General features: G+C 43.4%; 3 protein-coding genes across 6 annotated transcripts; 1 reads left to right on the forward strand and 2 right to left on the reverse strand.

The window, feature by feature from the left end:
• Positions 1-4,265: 4,265 nt before the first annotated feature.
• On the reverse strand, positions 4,266-5,556 carry LOC104478908 (prolyl-tRNA synthetase associated domain-containing protein 1). Its single transcript, XM_010119405.2, has 2 exons — positions 5,441-5,556; positions 4,266-4,790 (listed from the first exon to the last, which is right to left on the reverse strand). Exons 1-2 carry the CDS (start codon positions 5,525-5,527, stop codon positions 4,353-4,355), a joined length of 525 nt encoding a protein of 174 aa, XP_010117707.2. The 5' UTR covers positions 5,528-5,556; the 3' UTR covers positions 4,266-4,352.
• Positions 5,557-5,618: 62 nt separating this feature from the next.
• Positions 5,619-17,528, forward strand: MTIF2 (mitochondrial translational initiation factor 2). 4 transcript variants are annotated; one of them, XM_086744306.1, is made up of 16 exons: positions 5,619-5,800; positions 5,905-5,998; positions 7,787-7,910; positions 8,573-8,804; positions 9,298-9,403; positions 10,461-10,632; positions 11,092-11,252; positions 11,644-11,820; positions 12,356-12,495; positions 13,712-13,836; positions 14,596-14,800; positions 15,175-15,427; positions 15,834-15,974; positions 16,487-16,651; positions 16,760-16,900; positions 17,265-17,528. In XM_086744306.1, the coding sequence occupies exons 4-16, from the start codon at positions 8,580-8,582 to the stop codon at positions 17,432-17,434; spliced, it is 2,181 nt and encodes a 726-aa protein (XP_086600432.1). In that variant the 5' UTR covers positions 5,619-5,800; positions 5,905-5,998; positions 7,787-7,910; positions 8,573-8,579; the 3' UTR covers positions 17,435-17,528. The 4 variants fall into 4 exon arrangements, with proteins under 4 accessions (XP_086600432.1, XP_086600433.1, XP_086600431.1 ...); XM_086744307.1 differs by lacking the exons at positions 5,619-5,800; positions 5,905-5,998 and adding an exon at positions 7,367-7,384; XM_086744305.1 differs by lacking the exons at positions 5,619-5,800; positions 5,905-5,998 and adding an exon at positions 7,372-7,479.
• Positions 17,529-18,122: 594 nt separating this feature from the next.
• Positions 18,123-20,128, reverse strand: RPS27A (ribosomal protein S27a). The gene is made up of 5 exons (XM_086744309.1): positions 19,945-20,128; positions 19,567-19,621; positions 19,338-19,423; positions 18,593-18,724; positions 18,123-18,305 (listed from the first exon to the last, which is right to left on the reverse strand). Exons 1-5 carry the CDS (start codon positions 19,990-19,992, stop codon positions 18,156-18,158), a joined length of 471 nt encoding a protein of 156 aa, XP_086600435.1. The 5' UTR covers positions 19,993-20,128; the 3' UTR covers positions 18,123-18,155.
• Between the last annotated feature and the right edge of the window lie 5,477 nt (positions 20,129-25,605).

The following is a 25,605-nucleotide window of genomic DNA, read 5'->3' on the forward strand; positions in this document are numbered from 1 at the left end:
CCCCAGTACCAAGTGCGACAGACAAACACTTTTCTCTAGGAGAAGAGTGCTCTAAGCAATAAGAATCGGGTGTCAGGGCTGGTTTCTGTGCCATTCCTGTACTGCAATGTAGGCAGAGCTAGAGACTGAAGGAAAAGTTGCCTTTACGGAATTCCATAGACAAAGATACAAAACCTGGCGTGCCGGTAGCCCTTACTAAAGGCATAGCTGTTAGGAAAGAGAATTGAAATACCATAAATATTAGGAAAATTATCTTTTCAGGCTCATTTCCGGGTCTGTTTGTGACTGGAGTCCCCTAGCAATCTCTGACAACAGAGGACTGATGCATTTCAAGCTATTAACCCCTAACCATTTAGTAGCGTTCCTGTTTTTAGAAGAACATGTGTCTTGAGCTAACAGACCTAGACTGTAGTGCCAAATGCTGTTTGTATTCACAGAATCCGAGCAGCTGTGTGTGTTGAGGTAGATTCTCCGAAACCCTGGGAATGAGGCAAGAGTGGCACACTGCCGTGACTGCATGGCACGCGCTTCTCTGCGAGGGGCGTTGCTGGGCACGCGTAACCTGCCCTCACCTGGCTGTGGTGTTTCCGCAACGCGGACACCTCCTGACGTTCCAGCTCTTTTCTGTATTCATTAAGTTGTCCAAGGTTACCCGTCACAACTTCTGCACGTGCTTTTTGCATATTATTTGCACCTTCCCGAAGCATCTGTGTGATCACAGCCAGGGTGCAGTCACAAACTTTAACGGGTAACAGGTACTAGAAATATCCAAAAACCAAAGCAAGGTTTCCTTGTGTGAGAATCAGCAGGGGTTTGGGGGCAGAATTCATCCCGCCAGGTCAGTCTAGCGCAGGTCTGGTTTGTGTGTGCCGGAGTCCCGCCTGGTGCATGTCCGTGCCACTGTAACAGGTTTCCACCCACTTCGCCTGCACCGGTAGAGAGGCCAGAGTGGGGTTTTGGGTTGCATTTGCCAAATGAGTCAAAAGCCACACTGGGAAGATGTTTCCATTTAAGAGATCAGAGTCTACTACTGCCAGTGCCCTCTTTTGCGAAGAAGATTCAGAGCGGAAGAGCAGTCAGGAAGCTCTCCATGCTCTGATGATTCTTCAATTTTCCTTTCTTAATCTTAATTTTTCCAGTCCGTGCCCTTAAAACTAAACTGAAGTAAAAACATAAATGTAATTTGAGAGCTGCTTCACATTTTTTTGAAACACAGACTGCCAGGGGAAGAACACAGCAGCTGTTGGACAGCATACGCTGAGAGTACGCAGCGTTTTACCGCAAGAGTTGCCAAATCTGTCACTGCTAGTTCAAGATTACAGAAGAGGTTATAGTACTACACAATGTACATTTTTAATTTACTTTTCTGATAGTCTGCTGAGGATTGAGTAACATTCCCAACACGTTTTGTTTCTAAACTTTTTCCAAGACATGATGCAGCCTCAACAAAGGAGCTCATGTATGATTTTTAGAGGTAGATGATAATGTATATGTAAATAATGCTTTGATATTAATAAAACTGCCTTAAAGGAATGTACCTAGGTGTGAAACAAAACTGAAAAAGCTCTTATTTAAAACTGTAATTTCCTTTACATATTGATTTTTTTAATGTTTGCCATTGTATACATTTATTAATGATGTTATTAAAATGCCAAACCAAATAATTTTTATTCTTATTTTGTGTGTACATTTATACACACTTTTTCTGGAAACCGATGTTACTGGAAGGATGTTGGTGTTAATGGGTGGTCAGTTGGTGATGTGTTCAGTGAGTATTTCTTCTGGAAGGAAACCGGTAAAACTGTAGCAGAATTTTTCTGGACAGTGTGTAGTTTGTTTCGTGTTGTTTATTTGTGTAGACCTGTGTAGCCTTTAACTAGACACTATTTTGATATTATTTAAAAAAAGAAGACACTAATTTCATAAGTAAATACAAAAAGAAATCATTATAGATTTGACAAATGTAGTCTTTGAAGCTTTGATTTTACTTGGTCGTTATTTTTGCTGAGACAAGTCTCAGTCTCTTCTGAGGACAAAGGTAGTTAAATTTTAGGCAGTACAGATTTTAAGATCTGTGAAGCGTAATAAACTGCTATTGTGCACACGTCTTTAGAAGTCTTTCACATTTAAAGCTTTCTGGATTTCAAAAACTTGACAAGTCAAAGTTACTCTGATTTGTTTTAAGTGATAAAGGATTTGGGGGTACCACAAAGAAAAAACCTTAAAGGGAAGGGAGAGTGAGTGGCAGGCAGAGGGTAAGATAAATTTTGCTTTTGAAGACACATAAGACACTGTCTTAATATCCAGCTATTTTAGTAACGCGTTTGTCAACCCAGAGTTCTCTAGGTAGTTCATTAATCAACCCAGTATTTCCAAATACCAGATGTTCCTTTCACTCTTCTATTTGTAACAAATAAAAAATCACATGGATCTGGACATCCTTCTAGTGACTCTTCTCGTAGCTTCCCCATGTTTAGGTCCCTCCTTTCCCATTTGAGGCAACTGCCATGATAGACGGGCTGGTTTGCGTCTTTCTAAGGCGGGGGACAGAACTTAAATTGCTGTATCATGAAGTATTCTGTCATTAAGTTCACATCTCTGCCAAATCCTTCAGAAATGAAGGAAACCATGGTAAGGATCTTCGTGAAGTAACTTCCCTTGACCTTGCTTTTTTCTTTCTTAGTTAATAGTAGTTGTTCATTCTGTAGAATTAAAAATTTCACTTTTGTAATAGGGAAAAAAAATTTAAAAAACCCCAACACAGAAATGCTGATGTTCTCACAGAACTGTCTTGGCCACGTGGAATGAAACCAAGTCAAATTGGCTGCTGAGCCCTGTGTTTCTTTTGAAATATTTCCCGTTATCACCGTTAATGTTGCATCCTTTAGCGTGATGCTACAGCAAATAGTCATCCAACACCACAGGTTCCTTTATGTGTTTTTTCTTTATGCTTCCATATTTCTTCTTTCCATTTTGTCTCAAATTTGTGTCGACACTGTAGCTTGCCTTTTAGGCAGAGTTCATACCTGACAGGCATTTTCGTTAGGCTGGGTTCAAAAGGCCTTTTCCCGGTCATCTTCAGATTTTGTCCCTCGCTTTCTCTGTTCCCCCGTCTTTGGGTTTTGTGTGGGTGCTCATTGCCACCATATGTTTACTGGACTTCATGGAGTTCCTGCTGCTTCTGTCTTCAACGCAAAATCTGCTTGAAGGGGGTTTTATTCATTTAAGCAAGAGAGGAGGAGAAAGAGTTAGACTAGAGGTTTAATGTTGAAAATGTACTGGTCTTGTTCTTGTGATAGTTGTACTGTTCTATACTAAATATCTATCATTTATGGAAAGCCAAGTCAGCCTCCCCTCAGCCTCTTCAACACACGGATGTTTGTACACGCAGTCCCCTTCTCCTGAAGGGAGAAGCTCGAGTACGGCTGCCTCTTGGACCGTTCCTTCCATTTCCATAGATGCCGGTTAAGGGTACGGTGGAGCGGAGAAGATGCACGTCCTCCACAGGTCTGTGAATCTGTAGAAATTGTGCACAAAAGTTAACGCAGTCCTGGGTTGTATTAACTTTCCTCCCAGGTGTCGGCAGGACATCCTGGAGCTGGTCAGGAACCCGCAGAAGGTTACTCCCTGGGGCTCTGCTGCCAGGAGAGAGGCTGGAACGGGGGCTCACACCGCGCCCCGTCTGCAGTCAGGTGGCTCCCTCCTCTCTGCCCCGTTTTGGAGAGGCTCTAGAAATGGGCGAGGCACGCACCTGTCTTCAGGGGGTGATTAGCAGCTGTGTCATGTGGGAATTACCAGAAAACTTAGTATTTCCCACGGGGAGGATACTGTGAAAGTAAAAATGCAACTAAAAACGTAGACAATCAAATGCGTTTCTTGTGGTGTAGCCAAGTGGGTTTTTTGTAGGTAAAGATAATAAAGCAGGGGGTAAATGGGTACACGTGCACAATTTAGACATCTCTGTCCTGTGTGCATTGACAAATATTTTATAACTTTTAAGTTAATTTGTTATTTCTTAATGATGTTAAGCTTAAACCTTCAAGGCCAGTACCACACATGGAAAGTTCCAGTTTTATCCATTTTATTAATAAACAGTATAACATTATTCATAATGCCTTTTCTACTTACTGGTTACTTAGTGATAGATTGCAAACATGTCTTCTAGGAATATCCTGTTAAACTTTTAATAACCCAAAAATGGTATTTTTTTTTTCTCACCAGATTATAAAACATAAACTTACACAATTGAAAAATAAAGGAGTAAGCCTGTTTTTTCAAATTTTATTTGTCATGAGTTTTCACCAGTTTTGCTGTACAAAATCTATGCCTAGCAGTAGAAAAGTGAACAACTTCTACTTAATGTCTTCATCAAAATGCACGATGATGGGCTCATGACCTGTTGATCTCACAAACTTCAAAAAGTCATCGGGGCTTAAGCCCATGGTTGCAGAATTTGTCATTGGATGAAAATACACCTTTTCGTGGCTGCCTTCCAGAAAGCCAGCATCCAGCACAAACCTCACATCTCCCTGGTCACAGAAGAGGGCCAGGGGTGTCGCACAGCCCTGGCCCACTTTCAGTTTTTCCAGCATGGCATTTTCATCAGCAAATCTTAAGTTTCCACTTCCAACGCCCAGTTTTTTGGCAAGATCATTTAAATTGATTTGCCTGTTGTGCAGAACAGTCACCAGCCAGAACCCCTTCTTCTTTTTGTCTTTAAGAAAAAGGTTTTTACTGTGACCTCCTTTCAGGTGTTGGACATGGGGCATCATTTCTTCAACAGTGAACACCTGGAAAATACAATCAGCGTAGAGTAAGACTCTCTATCCCATTAGACTTTCAGTTGCGTACTGGCAGGTATCTTTTGTTAAATACTCAGAAAATACCGAATGTTATACTCAGCCTAAAAACTGTACCCTTTTATGAAGAAATTTTTAAATAACACAAATAAAATGTGACATACTGCTCCTGCACGCTGTCCAAATCATTTCTTACTCATGTACAGCCAGCATAACACACTTTAAAAATGCAAGATGGACTGGAATGATGTGGTGTGTGTACTTTTAACTGGCAGTGAGAAAAAGTTTGGCAGACATCGTAGATGCCATCGACTTCACGGTGAGGAAGTGGATGGACTGCAGCTCCGGAAACTGCTGGGAAAGCGGAGGGGAAAAGGGGGAGCTAGGGGATGGAAACACGGGAGGCGAAACAACCCGGCAGCAGCATTCAGAACGGCCCCAAAACCTGCCAAGCCCAGCACCTCTAAGTCTACTTGGCGAGAAATGCAAAGTCTGACACCTCCCATATTCATATTTGATTATGTTAAAAACAAACACACATGCCAAAACTGCCCTGTAGCCTGTTCTGCCCCGTTCGTACGTAGAATTTTTATTTCCGGATTTTAAAAAGCTCCAGATTTAAAAGGGGCGGCGGCCCCTACCTGGGGGTGCTCGGCGGTGACCGTGGCGATGCCCAAGTCCCGCAGCCGCTGCGCCAGCGCTTCCCGCACCTCCGGGGCCGCCGCCATCGCCCGGCCGTTCCGCCGGGGCCGGGCAGGAAGGGCGGGAAAAGCCGTTCCCGCCCCTTCCGCCGGGCAGCGCCCGGGGAGAGAAAATGGCGGTCGAGCTGTCTCCCGCAGAGGGTTGAGATCCTTTCCCATAGCGCTGCACCTGCCTCCCCTCCCGCACAGGTGTCAAATATTTCATAAGTATTTTCTTTAAAACAGTTTCTTAAAAACAATCCATCTCTTTCCTTGTCAAATAGCGACGTGAGAACAAGACACTGCTTCGGCATACACCAGGTATGGTGCAGCTCCAGTGGGAGGTGCATTTGGTTCAAATTCTGGTTTTTGTCTCCAATATATACCTATTAAATTTTTCGTACATGTGCTTATCGTAATTTCAGGTGCCAGCTTGTTGCCTGCACACAGTGTTGCTGAAAATCTTGCTGCTAAACAAGGAAGTTAAGAAAAATCCAAAGCTAGAAAAATCAAAATAAGGTAAACTATTCAATTAATAATACACAATAAAAAATGAGAAATGAGTAATCAATTATTTTTTAAAGGCAACCAATAATAGTCAAGAATTGCAACTAAGGGACAAAGTCAAGCATTAACAGCCACAGAGTTAAGTGGAAAATATTTCTACAACCCAAGCCATTGTCCTGACATGACATCAGAAATTATTTGTTTTCAGTTTGCCCTTCAGAAAAACAGGCAACCTATAATAAAGCTTTAAATTAAAACAGTATGAATCTGTGGTTAAGAGACGTGGATAAAACATGATCCCACGCTAATTCCCAGAGCCTTACAGCAGCGCATAGAAATAATTTCCAGGCAGCATCCAGTGGAAAATCAACTCAAAAAGTAAACTGGTGACTGTTTGGCATGCTAAATTTATCTTTCAAATAAAACGTTTCTCGGGTCAGTCCCGGGCTCACCAGACAGTCCCACGATGTGAAGGACGCGTTGCCTTCGGCATGCGGGCTGGCAGCTCAGGGGTGTCCGAGCGCTTGTGCCATCTTTCTGCCCCATTTGTCTCCCTGTGCAGGAACACAGGCTGCGTTTAACGCCCTTTGTACAACCTTTGATATTTAAGCTTTTTTTTTTTTTTTACTGGGTTGTTGTTTGTTTAAAGATTATTTTTCCCATTTTACCTTTGGAGAAATGCTTGAGGGCCCTGTGCGGTTTAAGATATCAGTATCTGGCACGTTTATCAGGAGATGGTGCCTTTAACAAAAAAAAGTGCCCTCTATTTCAATACAATTGCCCAAATACTTGCCAAAAGGAGATCCTGAGTGCAGCCAAACACTTTCATAGACCCCGTTGCAGGCACGCAGAAAACCACCGGTGTGAACTGCCACAAGTCCCACATAACTTGGGATTATTGCTGCATTTTACAAATTGTGTTAACAAGGGAACATTAAGGATTTTTTAAAAAAAAACACTTACAGACCTTCCTCTCGTTTTTTTTTTCCCTGTTCTGTTAAGTGGTATTACTTTAGAGTTGCCAAATTAGAGAGAATTTTAAGAAAATCAGCCATGTGAAAGCGTTAGATTGGAGGTGGGTGGGAGGACATTGCAAAGAAAAGCTACTCTCTCCTAGTAGGCAGCAGAAAAACAAATTTAAGTATATAGATATATATTTTTTTTAAAATCCCAAGCCGTAGGGTAAGACAGCTCACAGTCCCCTGGAGAGTTTCCCGCCTCCTGTCAGGGGAAGCTCCGCCCCTGCCCAGCGACCCGACCGCTGCGGCGGCGGCAGCGGCCACTGCGCCGGCGCGGTGCCGTCGCGCCCCGGCGCCTGCGCAGAGAGCGGCTGGGCCGGCGTGAGGCGGGGCGGAGGTGCGGGCGGTGGGTTCCCGCAGCGGGCGGGCGCTGTCCCGGGTGCGGGGAGAGGGGGGGGAAAGGGTCTGGCGGGGGATTGGGGGGGCTGCGGCCGGTGGGACACGGCAGCGTGGCGGCCTCCCGGTCGCATCAGGGTGAGGCAGTTTCTGAGGCAGCCCTTCGTGTCCTTCCCCGCCCGGTTCCCTCCCCGGGGGCTGGGGGTGAACGCGGTTTGTTAGGCGAAAGGCCTGTGTAGCCTGCTGGCTTCTCTGCAGTGCTAAGCAAAACGAGGAGCACAAGAGCGGTAGGATCCTTGACCTTATGTTAGCTTTCGGTGGCAGCTCCTGGGGGTTCCTCGGTTTTGCCGATTCTGGCCCTTTAAAGTTCTGTTTGGGGGAGGAAAAAAAAAAAAAAAGGCGTTGTTTTTGGTTGGTTAGTTTGTCATCTGCTCGTTTCCTGCAGGTATCCGGATACAAGAGAGTTTTTAAAGGGACCGCAGGCATTCCGGGGGGAATTCATAGCATTTCACTCATTTGGAGCTGCTTGGAAGATGGCACAAAGCCACCTTTGAGAGCAGACAGAGAAGGTGTAGAGAATGGCATCACTGAGCAGAAGGACAAAATAGGCAACTCTGAACAAGAAGAGAAGTTTAAAGAGGAGACTTGTACAGGATAGTTGTCAAAATGACTCAAACCAATGTTAAGATGGTTAAAACACGGTGTGGGATGATCTGACAGAAGTGTCTTGGAAAGCTTAATTACTAAGCCAGGGCTTAGCCTCAAAGGGCATCGCTGTCCACATGATAGCACTGATGTTACTGCAGTGCTATGGTCTTGCGGTGTATGCTCATGTACGCGGCATTTTGCAGTTGTATTTTACTGGCTTAGAGAGGTAGCTTGAACCTGGATGACTCTTACCAGTGTAGTATAAGGAGTGCAAATGTACCTTTTTCTAGGTAATGCCAAAGAACCTGAAATGGGGACTTTAGTAGTTTGTATTAAAGAACATTGGAGATAGGTTAAAGATGCGTAAACTGTGGTGATATTAGCAGAGCTCTGTGGTGGAGAAAGGTGAAGCACTTAAGGAAACTGAAAAACTGGAATAGTTACTAAATATTTCAACTTTCTCAGCATTAAAAAGCCTGTTTTGAAACATAACATTTGTGCCTTGTATTCCTGTCAGTATTGTCATAGGAAAGAGTATCTTTCAGCTTTGAGACTGATGTCAATGTGTCCTTTGTATTTTCAGTGAGGAAATGAATCGAGGGTTGATACTAAAGTTTGAAAACCTGATCCAGTTACGTGCTGCTTGCCGGCAGCTGCGTACTCTCTCCTGCAGAAAAGTTTACAGAGCACAATGGAAGCCTGTGCAGTCATCTGCACATCCCGTGTGGTCCGTTCATCCGTATCCGCAGTTCTGGCAAAAAGACAAATTAATCAGTGTTGCCTTATTGCAACGCAGACATCTAGCTACAAAGGAGGTAATTAACAAGATCAAATAATCTCTGTTTTTATGTGAAATTCCAAAGTACAAGAGCTCAGTTTGAGCATTTTAATTGCAAAAACAAGAAGCTTTGTTAATGAATATAGAGAAGTTGTTGTAAGTTTACAAGATAAAATGTACTTAATGTGTGATTGTGTTGTGACTTCTTTGCAAATATGGGCTTTAAGTGCTTGTAGCAGCAGTGTCATGAATCTTGTAGAGGCAGGAGGAAATTATTACAAACAAAAATTAATTATTTTTTTCCCCTTGTTTTGAATGTTGAAAAATGAAAAAATATTGTGTAGTATGCTATACGTTTTAAATATTCAGTATGATATGTTAAGTCATGTATTGCAATTCATTAGTATTGCAGTAAAAACGATGCGTTTACAACATACGGCTTGAGACCATTGTCTTTTTAATACCTTTTTTGTTATTTCTTAGTTTATGCCAGCTATGTGTTCCTATATCCCGTGTCTAATTCCATGTAGGAGGCAAAAAAGAAGAAAAAGAAGATACCACTGTCAAAAGGTGAAGTGGAGATAAGGCAGAAGATGACTATAGAGGAACTTGCACAAGCTATGGGTAAAGACATAGGTGAGAGCCTGCTCTGTTGTTTGAGACTGAAACAGCAGTTAAAATCTATCCACGTAGGGGACTCTTTATGACTGTGTTCCCCAAGTGCTAAATTATTCTGCAAGGAAAAACGTCGCACCCTGGTTTGGCGAAGCTGGATTCCCGTGAGTAAAGAATTCACGGCTAAAGAGAGAAGGCGCAAAAGAGCTTCAGCCCCGAATCCAACCCTTAGATATTCACCTGGGAGCTGGAATCTTGGATTCGAGAGCAATACGTATTTCATTAAAACAGCCATTTGATTAACTGGGAGCGTGCAGGACTTGTCTGGAAACACTCCCCCCTTTAGGTGGCTGCCCTGCCAACTGGGTTACAGAAGCAGGCTTGCTCTTTTAATCTCATGAACCGTTCCTGGTTGTATAGTGGCTCAGCTTGAGCAGTTTTCAGTGGTGTTTTAGGGAGATTATTAGCATGTTTTGACTGTTGACATTTGAAACAATTCCATACCTGTATAATACCAATCTCTTTTTATCCAGCTGGGTGCTTTATCTGGCAAACTTCCCTCTCAGCAGTGAGGAGAGAAGCAGAAGAGTCAGTCATGTCTTGCTGTACGTTTCTGAGATAGATTTGTAATGGTACTTAGGTCAACGTGCAGCAATTTTTGGCTACTGCGATATATTCTGTATTTCTACTACCAAATAAAGTGGCATATGAAGAGGTTTACCAAATTTCCTTCCTCCTTGAATCACTTCTTTGCTGTTTGGTTTAGATGAGTTTCAGTTTTTTTTGTTCTTAAGGTTTAATGGGAAAGTGGGCTATGAAAATCTGAGTGAAAAATAAGATTGTAGCACCTAACGAGGCAGTAATTTTCAGTAAATCTTTGTGAATCGGGTTCTTCTCTGCAGGTAATGTAGTGTAACAGGAACTCTTAGATAAATCTAACTAAAGGAAAAATGCTTGGTGAATGAAACTTATTACCACAATATAAGCTGCTAAAGAAAAAGTCTTTAAAAAGTGAGGGTTTTTTTGTCCCGCATGTTCTTGTGGATGTAATGGTTAAATGCCTTTGTCTTTCCTTTAGATCATATTTACGAAGCGCTGCTATACACAGACGTTAACCTTGATTCCCTAGAACCAGATTCTGTTTTATATGAAGACCACATCAAGCTAATTGTTAAAAAATCCGGAATGAAGTATAAATCAGCAAAACTGAAAGAGGAAAAAGAAAGAGAAAACACAGATGCTGTGAAAAGGTAAGCTGTGAACTCTTCTTTTTTGCTCTTTTTATCCTGTTTGTTTCGGCAAGTGTTTTTCATATACTGTATTTTGTTCTGATGGTACGTTGATAATAACTGATATAGTCACAATCTGATAATATTTAAAAGGTAAGGTTTACTGTTTTGATGTCTTTGGCCATAAAACTGATACTCGGATTTGATTTGTTTTACGTGAGATTTTTCTGTGCCGTTTTCTGAGGAAGAGCCAGTTTTTCTTTAATGTACTGAACTGCTGTATTAACTGGCGCAGCAGTCAGACTAAGAGGGCTAGCTGCGTGGTGTAGCTAGGATTTGTGATGGCAGTGGGGAGAAGCTAGCCTCACCTGTTCACCACTGAGTTCTGGGAAATGGCTCTTCGTTAGCCGCAGCGGGCACGCATGTTGCTCAGGGAACTTTTTTGGTATTTACAAAAACTCATTTTTGTTTTAATGGTAGGCCTCCTGCAGACCCGGCAGTACTAACCCCGCGGCCCCCCGTTGTTACTATCTTGGGCCACGTCGATCATGGGAAAACAACCTTACTTGACAGCCTAAGAAAAACTCAAGTGGCAGCAATGGAAGCGGGAGGCATTACGCAACACATCGGTGCTTTTCTTGGTATGGTTCAAGTGTACGTGTGTGTGTGTTGAACAGTTTACTCTCTGTCTGACCCAACGGGCTGACTTGTTGCTGGTTTATCGGGGAAAAATGTTGCGACGTAAAGAGTTTATATGTAAGCAGGGCAAAAGGAAATCGTAACTGTGTGGATGGAACTTTGAAGTGGACTGTCTGCACAGTTGAAATTGTATTTAGACTATTTTGGATTCTGAAAGATTCCAGGACGCTTGTTTTCTTTCCTGAGTACTTAAAAGCACCATTGACCTCCATGCCAACAGCTTTGTATCTGCCTGAAATACATCATTATTTAAAAAGTTCTTGATTTACGATAGGTCAACTAAAGCTATGCGAAATGCTGATTTTCAAGTGTAGCGTATGCGTTTGTTCACAGTGCATTTGCCTTCTGGGGAAAAGATAACTTTTCTCGATACTCCTGGACACGCAGCGTTTTCAGCCATGCGAGCAAGAGGTACCCACGTTACCGACATTGTCATCCTGGTTGTGGCGGCAGAAGATGGAGTGATGCAGCAAACTGTAGAATCCATTGAGCATGCTAAAAATGCAGGAGGTACGGCGTTTTAACTTGTTAGTGTTACGTTGTGAGGTGAGTGGCTGGCTCAGTACACAGAGTTCATATACAGGGTGTGTGTTACTCTGCAGCTCGAATAGCGAGTGCTTTGCTAATGTTTATTCTCTCAAAAGAAACTCCTCGAACTGGAATCCACAGAATTTGGGAGGTAGCTGTCATAGACTCGTTCCTTCTCCCCGGGAAGGTGTTTGAAAGTATACTGCATGTTGCAGTAATACATAAAGATATTAAAATACTATTATTTTTGCAAGATTTGCGGGTTTGTGAGAAAAGCACCTATAGGGGCTGTGTGGGGGGCGGTCATTGTTGGTGGTTTTTTTTCCTTTCCCTACTGGGATTTACTCCTCCAGCTTACTCATGGTAGCTCAGATCTCAATGGCTGCTCAGGGAATAGGCACCAAGTGAGATGATTTGTTCTAACTGGTCATAACCTGCTCCAACCTTTTGTTGCCTTCGTGCCCGTAGCAGCAAGTTTTGGTTAGGCTGGTAACGGGTTTGTTCGTTCTCTTTTCAGTTCCTCTTATCCTCGCCATTAATAAATGTGACAAACCCGAAGCTGATCCTGAAAGAGTAAAGAAAGAATTGCTGGCTTACGATGTGGTGTGTGAAGAGTTTGGAGGTGATGTTCAAGCTGTAAATATTTCTGCACTCAAGGTAAAGTTTTGGTGGAAAAAATGATGGTGTTCATGGGTGTCTAATATGTGCAAACATCTGCATTTTTATTTGGCAGCTGGAAAACAAGTGTTTTATCTTCCTGCTCTTTGACACCGTACCATGAGCTAAGTGCTGCTGCCTCTCACCAGAATTATTTGAAACATACTCATATCATATTTTGAGGCTCAGACCTTCAGTGAGCAATAATATTTCATTTTTCTTCTGGAAATTTAGCGGGTATTTTTCAGGTTCATCCTAATTGCCATTTCCTCATCTGTTTGCTCATTGTATGAAATGAGTGCAAAATCAAGGTTGGTGATAATGCTATGCATGAAGAGAAAAATTCAAATGGGAGTAAATAAATATTGTCGTAACACATGCCTAATCACAGGAACATAGTTTTGTAGTGGTCTTACAAGATTTACCACCTTATCCTTGCAAACAACTGATAGCTAAAACCTGAAACCTGAACTAAAATCTGAGCTTGAGTTTTGCGGTGGCCAAAGCACTTTGTCCAAACTGATGCAGCAGCAGCTTAGCCTTGTTGCTATCTTTCTAAATGCATCCCAAGTAGTTTTCTAAAATTTTAGGCAAGTTCAAGACCTTTGGCAGTCATGCCCTTACACTTAAAAATAGGCATACATAAAAATGGCTTCTCCGTTCACTTTTAGCACGTGTTGCTGCCCTAATTCCTGTAGATCTGGATCTGCTGACTGACAGCTAGCTCATTGTATCTGTTCTCAAAAACAAAATGTAATTAGAACAAAGGGAAAAAAACACACCAACTGTTTTGTCTCTTTGATATCCTTGAGTCTGGGCTGCGTGGTAGGTGTCACCAAGTTTCAATAGGGCTGTTTAGGTGTTTCGTTTTGTTTTGTTTTGTTTTTTTTAATTTGGGTTCCTAATAAACCTTGCAATATTCTGCTGCAAGTGTGTTTCTGCGTCCTTAACCTGGATACTATGAACAGAGGAGCAAGGAAACTGTCCTTCCTAATGTTTCATGTGTTCTGAACCAGCCGTGCAGCAATTTAACAGTTCATCGCCTAGTGCCACCTTGCCTTCAAGGCAGAGGAATCTGTGCTGTTGGACTGTGTTGCACCGTTAGAAGTTCTGAATTAAATGGGGGAATTTGGCGCTAAGATTTCAACTTCTGATCTTACTGCGCATTTGGCACAGCCATTGTCGTTTATATTTTTGTGTGTATGGTTTTCTGCAGGGTGAAAACCTCATGGTTTTAGCAGAAGCAACTGTTGCTTTAGCAGAGATGCTGGAACTGAAGGCGGATTCCACAGGTCTGGTAGAGGGGACCGTAATCGAGTCTCGCAAAGACAAAGGGAAAGGGTAAGTCAGCTTTTACGGAGCAATTTGTAACAGTGCAGAGAGACTGTTCAGGTGGTTTGTACCTCAGTGTTTATGTTTAACATTGAACTTGCTAAATAAAACTGTAATAGTTTCTTTGCAGTGCTTGCTTGCAACTAAAGCATTGAAATATTATTCTACAGCAAGAGAGCCAGAAAAATAAGTTATAAACTGATAGGGCAAAATTCATCATATGACTGAAATAAAATCCTGTAAGCACAGGAAGTAGTTTAAAATGCTAGAACAGATGCATTTTGAAAAATGTTATTAAAAAGTAGAAATTATTAAGTTAATAGTCATAATATATTACATACACAATTTTTTGAGAATTGCGTGTAACATGACATTTTACTCTAAAATATTTTAGTCCTTTTGCAGGTTCTCTATAAACAAGGTGTGTTCTGCTGTCTTTAAAAATGAACTAAATGCTAGAAAATTGTTGGAGTTTGTTGTTTTTTCTTTTTTTTTGGTGGGGAGTCACTTAGTGTGTAATATCAGTCTTGCTGATTTCAGGAATGCCCAATTTTGTATTGGTCTGCAGAAATGAAAACAGTACAGTGCAGATTTTGGGCTTTTTGCAAGTCACTTAAAAATTTAATAAAATGCGTCACAGGAATATTCTGCCTGTGATCAATCACAAATACCTTCTGTTTAGTGTTTGCTTACCTACGCTGACCATGAAAACGAGTAGAAGAGTCACTTTAATTTTGTCTGTTATTTTTCTCCTCTGCTCTTCGCTAGTCCAGTTACCACAGCCATCATCCAAAGAGGAACCCTGAGAAAAGGCTGCATTCTGGTTGCGGGGAAGACCTGGGCAAAAGTGCGTTTCATGTTTGATGAGAATGGCAAAGCTGTAGATGCAGCCTCTCCGGGCATCCCAGTGGAAATCATGGGCTGGAAGGAAGTCCCTTCGGCAGGAGATGAAATCCTTGAAGTAGAATCAGAGGTACAGAAAGAACTGTTTAATGAAAAAGTTACACTGCGGTAAGGTGCATGGCAAGGAGCTGAGTAATTTTAGAATGAGAGAACTAGTTTCTGACAAAAGAATATACATAAAATAAAGCTTGAAATAGGTGTTGTGAGAGTGGGACAAATGAAAGAATGAACAATAATTTTCTTCTGCAGTGCAGAGATACTATAAAAATAGGCCTTGAGTCACGTTGTTGTGTTCATTCTCTGCCATCCTTGCAGCACAAACTGTTGTTAAATGTGAAAGAAAATAGGTGAGCCTGTAGAGAAGCTGCAAAAGGATGAAACTGCAGTAACGTGTTTTCCAGTGCAACGCCTTGAAAGGCAACGTTTCTCTCTCTCCCCACCCAGCAAAGGGCGCATGAAGTTGTCTCTTGGAGAACCTACGTTGAACAGCAGGAGAGGATGAAAAGAGATATGGAAGTGATTGAAGCGAAGCAGAAGGAACACAGGATGGAATATGAGAAGAAGCAACAGAAGCTAGCCCACCTGACCTGGAGACAGAAGAAGGCGGTGCTGTACAAGACCCATAAGCATCTAATGTTTTCAAAGCCTAAAGAGAGAACAGAGATGGACAAAAACGTGCTAGCAGTAATCGTTAAAGGTGCTGTCCTATTCCGTTTACTGCTCCAGTTGGTTTTGTGCTTCTCAAATGCTCAGTCTGAAGCATAGCTCTAAACTATTAACAAAATTAGGACATTAGTTAAAGTGGGACAGGAGAAACCTGCTTGGACCTCACGTTTAGCGATACATAAGCAGCGATGGAACTAGCTGAAAAACTAGAGAAACTTAACAGCAGATGTTGAGCATTTGGTCCTGTTGTATTTACTCTGTTCGTTTTTAGCACGTGTAGACTGGTTAGATGTGTTTTAATCCATTACTGAAAATATGGTAAGAACAACAGATGCCAAAAGACTTTGTTGCGTAGTGTGGGATTGTCGTTCCCTTCGTTCTTCCTCAGTGTTTCTTTGAGGTACATAAAGCCAGCAATACTTCATTTACACACGCAGGTGATGTGGATGGATCTCTTGAAGCTATTCTGAACATTCTGGACAGCTACGATGCCGACGATGAATGTAAATTGGATATCGTTCATTTCGGAATGGGAGATATCAGCGAAACTGACTTAAGCCTTGCTGAAGCATTTAATGGTGAGTGTGTGTTTAAAAACCCATTTACAATTAGTACAAACTCTTTCTTGACATGGGTAGGTCTCATTCTGGTTTTGTTTTCTCAATAATAATTAGCAGCATCAATAAGGTAAACTGTTATGTAGCTGAAAATGTTTCCTTTAACACCGAACACTAGGGCAGGGGGGGACAACCAGGCTGTTTTTCCTGCCCCCAAATGGGAGGTCCTTGTCCCTTTTCGTGAGCTGTGTGTAAGCTTTAGTTTCTGCTTGGATACCTCCAGATCTGCCACCAGGGAACTTTCTACGAGGGCTTTTTTTGTGCCGTTTGTTTTGATGCAGGGTTAGTAGCAGTTGCTGTGCAATAGTGGGAGAAGTAAAGGGTGATAAAATACTGTTTCTTGTTTTGTTGACTGCTAACTCTGGCCTGTGCCGCCAGCTCAGCATTACAGAATAGACAGAGCAGACTCTTTCACTTACAGTTTAAAGAGTGATCTCTTGTAGTCATCACTTGCCCATTGTTTTGTTTAACAGGTGTTGTATTTGGATTCAGTGTGAAGGCCAATGAAAGTATTAAACGGCTGGCTGCTAAAAAGGGAATAAAAATTAAACTTCACAATATCATCTACAAACTTATTGAAGACTTGAAAGATGAGCTAAACAGCAGACTGCCTCCATCTGTGGTGGAGAATATAATAGGTATCAAGTGTTCCTGTTGTATAAAATATTTGATATTACTTTGTAGCTGCTTTCCTGTTTTATTGTATTTTTTTTGTACCTTATATAGCTTTACTTTTTTTTCTTTAGGGGAAGCTTCTGTTCTCGACATCTTCTCTGTAACAGTAGGAAAAAACAAAATTCCAGTAGCTGGATGCAGAGTACAGAAGGGGCTGCTAGACAGGAAAATGAAATTTAAGTTAATCCGCAAGGGGGATGTTATTTGGAAAGGTAAGTGTAACTGCAAAAAAACTATGCGTTTCTGTTCGGTATTAGACACTGCTAGTTCCTGTGAAGTTAGTGTGGAATGCACCCATCTGATCGCAGGGCAATCCCATGTAGAATTTAGGATGGAGTTGCTGCAGCTTAGAGAAAAGCTGCAAAATGCACTGTACTGTCATCACAGGATTTACCCGCTGAGAAGGACTGCTGTCTGACTTGCATGAGCTGCGCATGCTCGCAACCCCTACGTTTTCTTGCTTTCACTTTGTAGCTACACGGTGAAACATTTAATTCGGGAAGAAGGGCAAACCAAAACACTTCTATGCTCTGATGTTAGTGGGCTCTCTTTGCTTGACACGCTCTCTGTTTGTAGGATCTTTATCATCACTGAAGCATCATAAAGATGATGTCCAGGTAATAAAAACGGGTATGGACTGTGGACTGAGTTTGGACAAGTATACAGAGTTCGCTATTGGAGATGAAATTATCTGTTACGAAGAAAACCAAGTTCAACAGACAACTTCCTGGGATCCAGGATTTTAAAATAAATTTGAATACATTAACACTAAAGGACATGTGTTATTGCTGGCTGGCTTTCAGCTCTTCAGATTAAATGAACTTTCAGAGATGCACACAAGCTTCTTTCCATCTGTTGTTTATGACAATGTTCTGCTTTAAGTCTTGTCAAGCAACCAGCAAACCTCATAGGAACAAGGGATAACCTGCAACAACTAATTGCAAGCACTTCAAGTATGTAAAACCATCACAGAATCAGTATTTCTGATGACTGTCTACTGGTTCCAAAACAGCTGAGCCATTTTCTGTCTCCACCTCAGTGCAGCTATGCAGCGTTTCAGTATCTCATCTGCATTTTGTTAGCAGCACTCTACTCCCCTCTTCTCTAGCACTGACCCACTCGCAGACATGACTTCAGACCTCTGGATCTCTTATTTTTCCAGATTAGAACTACTCTACTCTCTGCTCCTCTTGTACTTAAAGACATCACTTCAAAGGTTTGCTAGCGTTGTGTTCTTTTTTTTTTCTCCTTCTGCCAATGCTACCCCTTATCTCCTTTGAAGCAGATTTAACTAACCAAAGCCCCTCTTTAAAAGGAGCTGCTGCAGTTCTAGTCAAAGCTGGCAGCCAGCATCTGAAGTCTCACAGATTTTTCTCGTTTATGAGCAGAGAGGAAATACAGTGCCACAGGAAGCAAAAATAAATCCTTAAACCGTACAGAACTTCAGATTTTTATTGTCTAGTACAGTTACTTGTCTTCTGGTTTATTGAAGCAGTATGTCAGACAGCACTTGCCACAATAGTGTCTGTCAAAGTGACTGGCCATGAAGACTCCCGCTCCGCACTCCTCAGAGGGGCACTCCCGGCGCAGACGACTGATCTTGCCGTTCTCATCCACCTGGGAAGGGCAGAGAGGAAACATCTCATAAATACTCGCCCTCCTTTAGCACCACTGGTAATTATGAGTATTTTTCTTTGGCAAAGTAATTTTGGTGACAGTTACTACATCAAAATTCAGAAGTACCCATTTGCAACAGTCAGTTTCTCTTCTAGTTAACAGGTGGGATATTTGCAAATAGAAGGACTTTAAATATGCCAGGCTACACACACATTAGCTACAGGCTTTACGTCCTTCCCAGTGAAAACGAAGTTTTCAGCAAGTTCCTCCTAATTAGTTCTACGTACCTTGTAGTACTTGAGCACTGCAAGCTTAACCTTCTTTCTCTTATGCTTGTTCTTCTTGGGAGTAGTGTAAGACTTCTTCTTTCTCTTCTTGGCACCTCCACGAAGTCTCAGCACAAGGTGAAGAGTTGATTCCTATTTGTAAAACACATGAAACAAACTCAAAATGCTTTCTCAAAACAAGAATAACACCGAAGCGGGCAGGAAGTACACCTAAAGCGCCAGGCAAACTAGGAAAGCTCTAAAAGGATTTTTTTTTTTGCTAATGAACAGGCTCCAGAGTGGGCTGCTGCATTCCAAACCGCAGAAGGTTCAATTACTGTAAAATCTGTTGTGACTATATTCCTCGGTTCCAACTGCAGAATAGTTTTGAAGAGCTATTTGTGTCTCCTTTTTAGGGGCGCTCACTAGCCTCGCCGTCAGGTTAATCTGGCAGGAGTGAGCACAGGTTTTCACGTTAGCCCCCTAAAGCAGCTCCCCACAAAGTGCCAGAGCTCGACAGAAGGGAAGCGCAGGAAGCAGAAGCTGTCAGAAACATTTTAACTTGAAACTATATAGACTGGGCTGCAGCAACGGTCACTTCTAGTCCTAGCATCAGTACTTCCCCAGTCAGAAGTGTGACCCAACCCCTAAATCTACCGATTTGGGTGCACTGAAGCGTTTCTTAGGCCCAACAGCAAAGGTCGGGCTGCTCCTGTAGCGCTGGATAGTTGGTGCTACACCGCCCTGTCCAGCCTTTCCTACTCACTTTTTGAATATTGTAGTCAGACAGCGTGCGTCCGTCTTCTAGCTGCTTACCAGCAAAAATCAGTCGCTGCTGATCAGGAGGAATGCCTAATGGTGACAAAAATCAAGATTAAATAAGGAACGTGAGCTATGATTATAATAAAATGATAGGTTGCTGCAGAGAATCACATCTGTGTAAAATACACAGCAACCCAACAGAGAAGAGAACAATAAGCGTATTTTGAACTTGCCTTCCTTATCCTGGATCTTGGCTTTTACATTTTCTATAGTGTCAGAAGGCTCAACCTATTATGAAACAAAACAACGGAATCAAAACGCACTTTACCTTTTAATTAGCCCAGAAAAAAAAAAAAAAACCACGACGGGCTTCAGCCACCCCACCTACGCGGTCCCAGGCATTCCGCCCCTCACCACGGGGCAGCCGGCTGCGGGTAGGCCCGGCATGCGGGGCGGCCAAACGCCCCGGGCCCGCCCTTCCCCCGGCATCCCGCCGTTTCGGTGCACCGGGAGGCACCGGCCCGGCCCGGGGAGGGGCGCGGGGCCGGGATGTGGGGCTGAGCCGCCCCTCTTCGCCGGAGCGGCGCGGTGAGGGGCCCGCGGCGGCTCACCTCGAGGGTGATGGTTTTCCCCGTGAGGGTCTTCACGAAGATCTGCATGGCGAGGCCGGCACCTGCGGGGGAGAGGCGGCGAGGTGCGGCGAGGCCCGGGGTGGGGGGGACGGGAGGCGGCCACGCGGAGCGAGGACTCACCCGCGACCTGCTCGCGGAATGGCGGCTGCCAGAAAGAGCGCCGCCTCCCCCCGCACGGGGTTTCCACCCGCGCCGGAAGAGAGGCGGGTGGCGCGGCGAGACTACAACTCCCGGCATGCCCCGCCGTAGCCCGCTGCGCCGGGGGCTGCTGGGAGCTGTGGTCCCGCCCGGGAGGCGCCGCGGGGAGCGGGCGGGGCGGGAAGCGCGGACTGCAGCTCCCGCCGTGCACCGCAGCTGAGGGCCCGGGCCTAGGGTGTGGGGCGAGTTGTAGGTGGTTTTTGCTGCGGCTGACGGTCTCGAGATTGCCTTATTTTTAATTTTTTTTTTCAAGGAGCTGTGTCTCTGCAGGTGAAATCTCAGAAACCGGTGCCCTCCCCGCGGTCCTGCCCTGCGGAGGCGGTTTAAAACTGTCCCACAGCCGCCTGCAGATTCCCCGAGATCGATGCTGGATTTATGGGGGTTTGTAGGGCAAATATTTTTAGAATTAGAAAAGCCATGGATCAGTTAGGAAGAGAGGGGCCGTGGGAGTTAAATTAATTCGGAAATTACTTGTTAGGTGGTTTTCTGGTTACAAATTGAATATGGGAAGGGTTGAAGCAGAGAGAAGATTTGGTTGAATACATGAGTACCAACTGATGCAATTTTAACAAATTTCAACTACTACTGAGCAAAGACCATCTGAGGAGCATTAAGTTACATACAGTAGTGCGTTTGACAAGGTAACAAACATTTTTCAGGTAAATGAGCAATGAACGATAAGTGGTTTGCTGCTGCTTTGTCTTCTGGAGGAGAAGGGTACAAGCAGATGGATTGTGACCTGTTGATGTTACAGAAATCAAGGATTTGTGTATTTTCAGCTGGTTTTTATGCTTGTGCTTACACTGCAGTCAAATAGAAGCCACTATGGTGAAGTCCTGTGACCAGAAGTTACAGTAGGCTTCATAACTATTTATTTTTAACTTTATCATAGAATCATACAGTAGCTTGGGTTGGAAGTGACCTTCAAAGCCCGCCCAGTCCAACCCCCCTGCCAGGAGCAGGGACATCCCCAACCAGATCAGGTTGCTCAGAGCCCCGGCCAACCTGGCCTGGGATGTTTCCAGGGATGGGGCATCCACCACCTCTCTGGGCAACCTGGGACAGTGCTCCACCACCCTCAGTGCAAAAAAAAATTCCTTCTGTATATCTAGTCTGAATCTACCTCCCTGTTTTAAAACCGTTATGCCTCATCCTATTGCAACAGGCCCTGTGACAGATTTTCTCCCCATCTTTCTTGCAGTAGCCTCCCTTGAGGTACTGGAAGGTGGCTCTAAGGTCTCCCCGGAGCCTCCTCTTCTCCAGGCTGAACAGCCCCAGCTCTCTCAGCCTGGCCTCATAGGAGAGGTGCTGCAGCCCTCTCAGCATCTTTGTGGCCTCCTCTGGACTTGCTCCAACAGGTCCACATCCTTCTGATGTTGGGGGCTCCAGAGCTGCACACAGTTTTTTAATGTCCGTTTTGAAATTACAAAGCATTATGAAGTGTCCTGAAACAGGAGGAAAATCTACGTAACTAAAAAGACCCATGACATGTATCACGGGGCACCTGATTCAAAGCTGTTTGTTCCTTTTTCTATATGTGTTTCTTACGTGCTGCTGTAAATGACCCTGCCCTACACCCCGCGAGCCCAAATGGACACCTCCAGCTTTGCCAGCCCCAGTGTAAGTGATCCCTTGAGCGAGGGAGCGGAATGTGGGAAAATAACGGAAGATTGGAGAGGAGGATTGTAAACACGCTCAAGTGACTTGCAGCCAGGGTGTAGAAAAACATATCCTACTAATCATTGTTTAGTCTTGTGTGTTGGACAAGTAGGACATCTGTGTTTAGGTAACATAGGCTTGTGACAGTCTCAGAGCCACTCTGTCGAACACGCTTGAGATTCCTGCCCTGCTACGGGAAAGATCAAAGCACGCTGGTAGACTACGCCTGCGCGAATCCCTGAAATACAGGCGAAAACAGCAGGGTCAGCGGTCCTTAGCGCGGACCGAGCTCCGTGGTGTCTGCGTCCCCACTCCTGTGCCTCTGCCCCGATGCTGCTTCAGGGATTCCCCCGATCGGCGAGGTAACAAAAATACTTTTGCTCTTTGCATTTCGTCCGTGGTTTTGTGGTTGCTCCTGCATCCTGCCTGTACCTGCTCACACCTCGCCACGTTATTTTGCCGTGCTATATTCTATAGTAATTGCCACACTAGTGTGCTTCTGTAAGCATGGGAAAACTTCATCTATTTCCCATTTCTGTGTCTTTAGGTAGCTTGTTTTTGTTAAGATGACAAAATTTCCTCCGGTCTTTCTTTGAATCTTTTTTGTACTTTGGACAAAATGTGAAGTTGGATGGCAAGCTAAATGGCTCAGGGTCTTTTCTGTTCTTGTAATAATGCCTGGAAATCTGACTTGGCTTCTAAAACTCACTTTTTTGATGTGTTACTCTGAGTTTATTGTGCAACTGACAACAAAAATTACAAATACCACCAGTACTGAGTAGATCTGCTTCCACGGCTGCTACTGTGGAACGCGCAGCAGCGGCCACTCTGCTCCAGCATAGTTTGGGAGCAGCACAAGCATTTCCTTGTTCATAGAATCACAGGATGGTTTGGGTGGGAAGGGACCTTCAAAGCCCACCCAGCCCAACCCCCCTGCAAGGAGCAGGGACATCTCCAACCAGATCAGGTTGCTCAGAGCCCCATCCAACCTGGCCTGGAACGTTTCCAGGGACGGGGCATCCACCACCTCTCTGGGCAACCTGGGCCAGTGTTTCACCACCCTCAGTGTAAAAATATTTTTTATTTTTTTTATTCCTGAAACCAGCCTTGAATCTCCCATGTCCAGGAACACTGTAAGGCTGCAGTTGTTCCTCCCAGCTGCCAGGGACTGGAATTGTGGTAAGCCCTGAAATAAGTGTCCCGTCACTCCCTACTGCTTTCAGTGCTGTGAGTGCCCTGTCTGCTGCTGCTGTTGGGAGGTTAAAGAAAAGAAGGAAGAGGCTGCTTTCTCAGGTATAGAGAATTAAGGCTGCAAGAGGGGCAGATGAGCTGAAAGGGGTATAATTTCATACTTATGCAGAAATATGGCCAACCATACAATCCTCTTGTGTTGTAGCTTCTTTTGAAATATTATAAAGTGATGGAACATATTATTAACGCTGGTTTGTTTTTTTGCCTTATATTCTTCAGGTTAATCTTTTCTGAGGCAGTAGGAGACACTGATTACGACTCTGGGAGTGCCTGGATTTGGCTGAGGTCATGTGTGGTCAGTCTGGCATGCCCAAAAACGTTGCTGTGTGCCTATGTAAACAGGGACGAATTTCTGGAGCAATGGATTATATTCAGCAACAGGAGCATTTTTTCTTTAGGTAAATAATATTGTACTACAATATACTTATTTCAGGTTTAATGGTGACGGTTTTGACCATGTTTGTATAGAAAACATTTGAAGTGAATGCCAATATCCAAGCTTTTGTCATTGTGTTTACCAAGATGTCAAGAGCTCTGTTAAAATGTCCCTATATCTTTTATCACAATTTCAATATATGCATGCCCTGATGAAGGAATTACTTTTTGTACACTTGCTGTAAAGTCTACACAGCGTTTTGGCAAGGACCCCAGTAGGAGGTTGTTGGGGTTCTGAGAGCCTGGAGTTCCAAAACCAAGGTTGGTGTGGTTCTCTGGTGGATCATAAGTTCATTAATCAAATGATGAGAGGAAAGAAGGATGCTCTGTGTTCTTTCTTAGGTTCTTTTCTACTTAGCTGCCTTCTGGCAGTGTTCTTTTTTTCTTCTGTATGTGTTCTTGCTTATTTCAGATCATTTTAAGGGAGGATTTTCAGGTTATTATCTCTTCTACTGTTTGTTGATTTTCTCATTCTATGAGATTTCTAAAATAATTACAGGAAAAAAATATTCTTTATATTTTTTTTCAAGTAATAGAAGGTTAGATTTTAGTGTCACCACTAGCTTTTCCACAGTGTTAATCAAAATCAGTCAGGATCTTTGTGGGTTTTTATGGTGAGGAAGGGGAGAGGTAACCACATGCAAATACATAATAATCTTGGTATTTGATTTTCAGATTATTACTTCTTTCTTTTGGAAAACTGTCCTAGCACTGCAGTAATTTGCTGTCTGAGTCAACAGTGGATGAGAAAACCCCTGTTTTCATGAACAAGAGCTACAATCCTGTGTTTTATCTCAGCTGATCACAAAAAAAAAGCACGGTTTTGAGCTATTGGAGGAAATGAGCAAGAAAAGTAAGGACAGCATTATTTTAATAACAAACTTTCAAACTTGAACTTTTAATTCAACTCCCATTTCAGCCTATAAATTACTTTGGATTCAGTGCTCCTAGCTCTTTTCCTTCACAGCGAGCTGAACTGTGCATTCTCACATCTTCTGGAGCTGCCGCAGGGCCGCGGGTCCCTCGGGTGAGATGGCAGGGCCCGTGCCGCTTGCCGTCTCACGCAGTGTCAGCCTGTGCAAACGCACAAGAGCACCCTTCGGTGCGGGCAGCTGCCACAAACCACGTGGGCAGCAAGTGCCACGTCCTGAAACTGCTGCCTGGATTTAGGCAGGAAAAGCGCTGAAATTTAAAGATAATGTTTCTGAAAGTTAGGTTTTCTGCGTCCGTGGTTGGTTATTTGCATCTATTGTGCTCACTGTGTTTTGCTCCAGTAAGCTGCCCTTAACTTCAGTGCCTGCAAGTCCCCTGTCAGTCTGTTACTCTTATGGGTTTCAGAAGGAATTTTGAGTGCAATCGGGGATTTTGGCCTTTAAGCTTTTTAAATTAAAATAAACCCTGCTTTTCTTACGGGTCTTTAATTTGATCAGGTCCTTTTTAATAATTTTTTTTTTAACTCAGTCATAGGATTTATAATCCATCTAGAAAAACAGTGAATTGTTTGTGCAGTGTGCTTCATATGAATAGCACAAAGCTTACTAGGGCAAATGCAGATCTTTATACAGAGTTGTTTATTTTTCTGAGATCCGTCGGAACAGATTATTCTAAATGATACTGTTTGTGCTTCGGAGGGTTGGAATAAGACAGCAGTTGCTTGTGCAGAAAATAAGCATGAAAAGTTATCTGAGAAAGTCGTGTCGATTCTCATCTCCCGGGGTGGGGCGTTTGAAAATCCGCTGCTTGAGAATGGCGAAGATGCAAGGATAACGGAACGTGTTTTCTGGTAGTTTTTCTGTGTAGCAACAGAGGGAGCTCTTACAGCAGTCAAGAGAGGAATCCTCTTAACTCTGAATGAGGCGTGGTGAACACTAGGCACGTAGAAACGTTGCTGAGAATTATTTTGCTGTCAACTATCAGTTGTTTGTCCCTTTTAATATGCCCACGTGAGAACGTGTGCATGTTTGCATTTTGTGTAATCGGAGATGTATCCTCAGTGTAGAAGAAAGTTGGCGTGTTGTACTCTGCAATGGTAAGGTGACGGTATGGGTGTGCATATGCTTTCCATCATCCTCTTTTGAGCTTCAGTCCGTCCTGTCT

This window comes from Chlamydotis macqueenii, chromosome 3 (assembly GCF_036417535.1).
Source record: "Chlamydotis macqueenii isolate bChlMac1 chromosome 3, bChlMac1.mat, whole genome shotgun sequence".
In the NCBI taxonomy this organism is placed as follows: Eukaryota; Metazoa; Chordata; class Aves; order Otidiformes; family Otididae; genus Chlamydotis; species Chlamydotis macqueenii.